The sequence below is a fragment of the Diachasma alloeum genome, unplaced genomic scaffold (assembly GCF_001412515.2).
Source record: "Diachasma alloeum isolate Michigan unplaced genomic scaffold, Dall2.0 Dall_scaffold_00203, whole genome shotgun sequence".
Taxonomy (NCBI): domain Eukaryota; kingdom Metazoa; phylum Arthropoda; class Insecta; order Hymenoptera; family Braconidae; genus Diachasma; species Diachasma alloeum.
In genome coordinates this window covers 729,328-736,452 of record NW_021680368.1, presented here as the reverse complement: position 1 = coordinate 736,452, position 7,125 = coordinate 729,328, and the positions used below count along the sequence as shown (strand labels likewise).

The window sequence follows — 7,125 nt, the reverse complement described above, 5'->3', positions numbered from 1 at the left end:
AAAAAATTTCCGCTTCACCCAGCCGGGAATCGAACCCGGGTCTCCCAGATACGCGCCGGGCACTCTTACCGACTAAGCTACCAGGAACCACAGAAATTCACTCTCAAATTCACCTCATACACCGCCTAACCACTTTTTTGCACTCGTTACGAAATATACAATTTTCATGGATAAACAAAAGAATACCACGTTGCATTTTTATACTCGAGATAAATGTCTCGTCGTAAGAAGTTTCAAATGGCCTGGTGGAACCTGCTGGAATACGGACCAGAAGGACCCCCTATTTATTGAAATGAAGAATAATGCGAATGATTGCTATACTAGATTTGTCATAATTTCTAGACGCAGACCATGAAGAGAGATTATTGCAAACTAATTTCGGGGTTCCAAGTTTTCAGATGATGGAAATGACGCGTTCTTATCGGTTCGGTACGTTGCAAGTAAATTGAGTCCGTGTGGATATCTGGAATGATGGTACGGGAATTTGCTAATCCTTGAAAATCAATGAGGACTAGGAAAACTGAGTCGTTAAGGACCGCTGAGGGCAATAATCATAAAGGCCGTTCTTCCGGGCTTTTATGTTTGTAATCGTAAACCGACTCAAATGTAATAACTGTTTTGAGTGGAGGGATTAGTGAGGATTTTAGTATCGGCAAGCGCTGATTGAAATTTCTGAAACTCGGGAAAATATCGACGGTAATAAAATATTGCCAGAGGGTATGTTTCAACCGTAATAAAAATCTTTGTTGGAAAAAAATTTCAACTGCACACCCAGAAAAATGGTTTATTTGAAATAAATAAATTATATTTAAATAAAAAAAATCCTCTATTAGAATTAAATAGACGATTTCGTTGATTCAAATATAATTTATTTAATTTAAATAAACCATTGTTCTGCATTAGCATTGTTCTGTATTGTTATGACTACACGGAGAGAAATTTTTGAGAAAAATTACCCTACCATTCTATAAAAGTGTATCATGAATCATCAGTTCTTCATTTCTATCCCGAAATTTAGTAAAAATCAATATATGATAATCAAATTTTATTCTACGTAAGAGAAATTTTATCCTGACGCATAATAAATTTTACCCTTCCAGTCCAGTAATTTTTATGTAGATAACAACGAAAATTCTAGAACGGTTGGTAAATTTTACTCTACCGGTATAGTAATTTTTACTCTACCGGCACGGTAATTTTTATTTCTATCAGGATAATCCGCGAGCGAAGTAAAATTCAATAAAAAGTGTGAGTTGGAACTGAAATTGTACAAATCGCCACATAAATTCTATGATTTGTTCCGTAAAAATTAACCACCCGTCTAACGACTCACGACTGTGGGAACAACAAGTCGTTCCGTAATTTTTCCCCACTGATGGAAAAAATTTACGGAACGGAATGTAGAAATAACTAACCAGCTTCATAAAAATTGTTGAACGTTCAAGAATTTTTTATTTTGAAGCATAATATAATAAGTTGAAAAGTTTCTGTAAGATTTTATATCTTCGGGAAAAATTACGTGACAATTTCTACTTTGTTCAGTGATGAACACGAAAATTCACTGAACATTTCAGATTTCTTCTCTTCCATTCCTATAAAAATTGCCGCAAAATGATTCCCCAGTGCGAATTACGTGAATTGTTCTATAATTTTTACTGAATTTCTCTCCCTGTAAGGAAATTTAGAATGGTCAATTCCCCAGGAATAGAGAATTTAGTATTTTCGAAGTAAAAAAATTAATTATTCAGGAAAAATCCCTTCTGTACCAGAACAAATTCATGGCGGGTTGTCTCACCGGGGCACAATGATAGAAGAACATTTTTTTTTACATCACTGTGCATGAAATGCCCAGCCGAAGTGGGAGAAGAAATATCATTTTTCAAAAAGAGGACGATTTGCGATGGATTTTTGCTTTGTTGACGAATAACTCCTTAACAAAGTGCCACTGTCAAAAATTTCATTACAGTTTTCGTCTGCAAAGAACCAGATAACATCCTGTATATTTTAATACACGTCACAACTGGCTTTGAGCTGCTTCGTTCAAACACTGCTCGGTTTACACCCTATTTACAAAATAGTGAACATGTTATGTGTTGCTCCATTTCGTTTCATTTACTTTTTATCTGCAAATATCCCTAACACGAGAAGATTTTAGAGATATTTTGGATAGATTTTTTCATGGGAAATTTTCGGAGCTACGAAAACAGTCTCTTTATAATTTTTCGTAAATATGTTCATTCTTGAGATGTTTAGGAAAATGGTGAAACACTTTTCTTTCATGAATATCCGAGACGCTTCATTTATAAAATTTACCAGATGAAAAAAATCTTTGAGAAATTTAGGTAAAAATGAGGTATCTGGCATCGAGGTATTCGCAAAGTTATGAATATTCTATGGTTGAATTCATTCCCTCCTATAAATTCCCAACGACATTTGATTAACGATATTAAAAACATATTTGAATGTACGAAAATTCTCTGATATTTCAGCTGCATTCATCATTCTTCTGGCGACGCTGCCAAAACGTGATGGAGGTACGAGAAATGGCACCGAAAACTTTGGCAACGTCGCAACTCTAGTATCAAATCACTTCGGTGAGCTGACCAACCCCATCAGACGGACATCTGCGACCACTCGAGCCACAGAATATCATTTGTATTCATGACCTCAAATCACTGTTTCATTTACTCACATATTATTGTCAGGTTGACCTTGAAGTTCCGGGTCGGTGAGTTTTTGAAATCGACTCGACACCTGTACACGCCCTCGTCACCTGGCCTGACATCCTGAATGAGGAGTTGCGCCGGTGGTCCAACCTGAAATGTCGCCCGACTTCCCCAGAATCTCGGCTCACTCCAGAGTCGAGCCTTTCCCGATTGACGATTCCTCGCATCGTAACTGCAAAAATTATTTCCAAGCAACAATATATAATTTTATCTTTGTAGTAATCTTAAACAAGACGGGACATTATTCCAATTAATGATTAATACAATTGCTCAAAGCTTTAAATTACGAGATAAGAGAAATAATTAACTGACTGGTCATATCGGAGATTCAGAAGCAAGAGAGCGAGGTGTCTCGTGTAAACTATGGGAACGCTAAATTTCAGTTTAATTATCTCATGAAAATGAAGAAAAATAAGTAAAGCTCGGGTAAATATATCCTTAAATTTTCAATTAATTAACAATTCATTATAATGTGGAACTGAATATTCATATGTTGATTGAAAATTAGGGGAAATTTCATTTTGTTATTGCTAAAAAATTTGTAATTCTATTGAGTTTTTAATTAATTTTTAAATCTCGTAATTGGTTTCTTCCAAATTGAATGCAATGTCACTCTTTTGAAAATTTGTCAACTGTCGAGAAACTTTCAATTTGTTTCCAACAGTTGACTTTAATGAAGGAATTTCCTTCTTTGCTTTGAAGGAATCTGCACTCCGAATTTCAGAACTTTTCGATTCTTAGAATGAGAACTTTAATCTAAGAACAATCCGAGTTATAAGATTGTGTAGTGAATTAAAATTTTCTGTAAGGTTTGAATTTAAAAGTATCCAACAGAAATGAGAAAAATGCCATCTGGGGGTTCCATCCAAATATAAAATCAGAGCATCTTACTTTCCCCAAGAACTATAATTTGATTGGATAATTCGATTTGTGAGAATAAGGCATGAGGTGAATTGCGACGTTGACTCGGTCTCATTTTTCGGATAGGCGCCGATCAGATAAGTACTTCATATTCTCTAAGAGTATACCCGATCTTGGCCACATGCACAAGTGCATTTTTTGACTTGAATAAAAATTTTCAATTTTTACTGAGAATTTTGAAGTCTATCGATCAAATTATTTCGAGATTGAGTCTTATTTTGAATTATAATATAATCTAACCTCCAATTTATATTCTTATAATCCACGTGGTTTCTTTGATGGTTAGAAAGGAGTGACGACTCCGATTATTTTTGGGGACACTATTTTTTGCGATGTATGAGATTTCTTTCTTTGTACAATTTTATCTGTAATAATTTTTGTATATGGATTATATGAGAATGTGATATTATTTTTATGAATTTTTGGTATGTTAATAATCTCCAGACATTTCGATAAATCCTGTGAGGTAATATTTTGGTATTCTTGTTGATAATTTGCCGAGTGATTAATGATATTTGTGGAATATTCTTTTGAAAAATGAAGGTACATTTATGAATATGAAAAATGACAATCTCATGTGAGAGTAACTTTTGAATGAATTTATTTTGTGAATAATCTCGTATTGGTCTGATGAGGGAGATTGTGATATTTTGATGAACTGATAAAAGAACTGTATAAATTTTCGATAACTATTTTCTATCCATGGTTAAATATTTGTTAATTATATATTTGAAAAGCTATTGAGAAATAACTTAACAGAACCTGATGAAATACATCGTGAAATGACGGACATTTCGTTTTTTGATTTCATTACAATTATTCCTGTGGATAATTTCAATTTTTGGGGTATTCTCCATCATTCGCAACATACAATTTTCATTTAATATTATTTTTAAAATCTACATCTGATTCGATTTATCAAAATATTCTTCAGACTCTAATGACCGCAGATAAATCATAACCGAAATTCATAAATTTGTTGATTATGGTATTTTTGTTTCTCGAGATTGGCTTGAATTGCTTGGGAGAGTTTTTCATCACTGGTGCTGTGATTTTTATTGTGTATTGAATCCTAGAAAATTTAATTATCTCTGTTCGCTTAACTTTACTTTGTGTTATCGGTCTCTTGACAACAATTCTCTCATGAAATTTGATTAAATTGATCTTACAATTGACTACATGAAGGTATACAACCTGTAAATTCAAAATTAATGAAACTTCTGGACTAAAATCTCGACGAAGTAAAATTTGAGAATTTATATAAAGAAATAGTTTCATGACAATTGAGAACATTGTCGTTTCTCAAAAAATGATTTTGCCTTGTCTGAAATTAAGCTATTTATGGTTATAAATTCTTAATATACCGACGTCGGTGGCTGAGTGGATTAGACGCAAGTCTAGTGTGCCAAAGGTTGTGAGTTCGATTCCCCGTGGAACCGAATTTTTCAACGGAAGGCCCGGCGAGCGGGAGGTTGCTAATAGAGGAACTACCTGTACCGTCATGGATTTTCTGTGGTTTCCCCATGCTACTTCTATGTTCTGTAGGAATGCGAATGCGGTACAGTGTAGAATCCACAGCCGCATGCATAGGGTTGGATAGAGTGCCGAATGGGACCCGAAAAGGGACTCGGAGGCCGTAAAATAAAAAAAAAACAAAAAATAAATTCTTAATATCATATCAATGTTTAATTATTCCAGTTTAAGGATATCCAAGTACTTTGGCTATTGTTTTTCCAGTGAAATGCTTTTTACGTTTATAGTAGAGATAGTTAGAAAACATCTTAAAAATTTGAAAAAAAAAATTAGAAAGTTTACTTTTGGGAGAAGATTAATAAAATGATTGAAAAATTGCCATTTTTTAAAATTACGAGCATTTTCTATAAATAATTCGTAAACAATAAATTTTCCATCATAAAAATCATTTGTTCGAAGTCGTACACTGTTAGAAATTTTTTGAAATTTCAAGTTTTAAGGAGAATTCACGGAAATTCATGAGTTTTCAATGGAAATGAGATAGAAATTTCACAACTTAATTGAATTGATTTAGTGGAACATGAATATTCAGAAACTAAATCACATGAATTTTCAATTTTTTCTGAATTTCCTTGATTTTTATGAATTTTCACAGAATAATTGAACTGAAAAATCAAATCTTTTATTCATTTTCAGATCATGTAAACAGAAAATCAATGGAATATTTGATTTTTCAATGACAAGATTTTCTGAATTTTCAGTGGGACTTGAGCATAGTAAAAATTTCTGGAATTTGGCATGATCAATTTAGACGAAAATTTTTAACCGTGTAACTTATTTATTCATAAACAGAATTTCACCAGACATCCATTTCACACTTAAAAAAATAAGGTATCCGGAAGTTTTACCAATTTTAATAATTTATTTATAAACAACGAATCATTAAAACGGTAATAACTCTGTGTAAATGTTATTTGAATGACGCTGAATATTCATAATTTTTTTCGAATTTTTCTCACGCAATGTAATTGACAAATTTCATGATTGCAAATGGAACTATAGTGTAAAGGTCAAAGTACAAACTGTAAAAAATACTTGCATATCCTTAAAATAAATATATTTTAGTTCACCTAAGAACCACTAAAACTCTGCCCACATGAAAAAAAATCGACTCGTCAAAAATTCATGTACTTTCATTCCGCAAGTTGGACGAATTTTCCGACATATATTCGTCCCCAAGGGAGTTATGTAAAAGTATATGGTTCAATAACTCCATCTCCTACATACATACATAAAAATACCCTTCATCTCTCATGCTGCTGCAGCTTATCTCCACCGAAAGCCACGGAATAAAAAAAACGCCCCGATTCCACCTCTTCCACACAGAAGTATATAGAAAAAACTTAAAATACATTAAAACATTAACATCCCACGTGTGATGCATAATGAGCGGACGAAATCCCTTTACGCGGCTGACCTCCGCGGAGTTTTACTACTGGGGCGTCAGAGAGCCCAGCGAGATGTTTTAGGATAATCGCTTTTACCGCACACCACGTCTGAAATACCCTGAAACTCATACTCGCACCAACGCCCGTCCTTGCGACTCACGAAGACTACGCTTCCTTCCACACGTCATGTCCCCTCGACCTCAGCAAATCTCGTACTATTATTCGCAAAAGAAAAATGCCAACTCATTTTAAATAAAAATTAAAAATAATTACTAGCATCAACGATGTTTTCCATAAAGAAATCCCTCAACAAAAGAAATCGGAATGAAAAGAGTTCCACTTTTCTGTAAACCCTCGTGACAGATGTTATAATGAAAAGTGTAAGGGGGGTGGTGGTGGTTTAGAGATATCCATGCGGAAATTCTTTAAATGGTAACGAAAGAAAATGATAAGAAGACGGGGTAACCACTCTTGGGATTCTTAAAAGGAGCTTAACTTTGCGCATAAAATTAAGCTATTGTAATTGTGGAAATGTGGGTGCAATTCTCTCTCTCCAC

General features: G+C 33.8%; 1 protein-coding gene across 2 annotated transcripts in view; it reads right to left on the bottom strand.

The window, feature by feature from the left end:
- Window positions 1-7,125, bottom strand: part of LOC107036046 (hemicentin-1) — a 276,704-nt gene that overhangs the window by 207,628 nt on the left and 61,951 nt on the right. For both annotated transcript variants that reach the window (XM_015253766.1, XM_015253767.1), the window contains exon 4: window positions 2,693-2,898. In XM_015253766.1, the coding sequence (XP_015109252.1) occupies window positions 2,693-2,898 (206 nt within the window). The remainder of the gene's footprint in view (window positions 1-2,692; window positions 2,899-7,125) is intronic.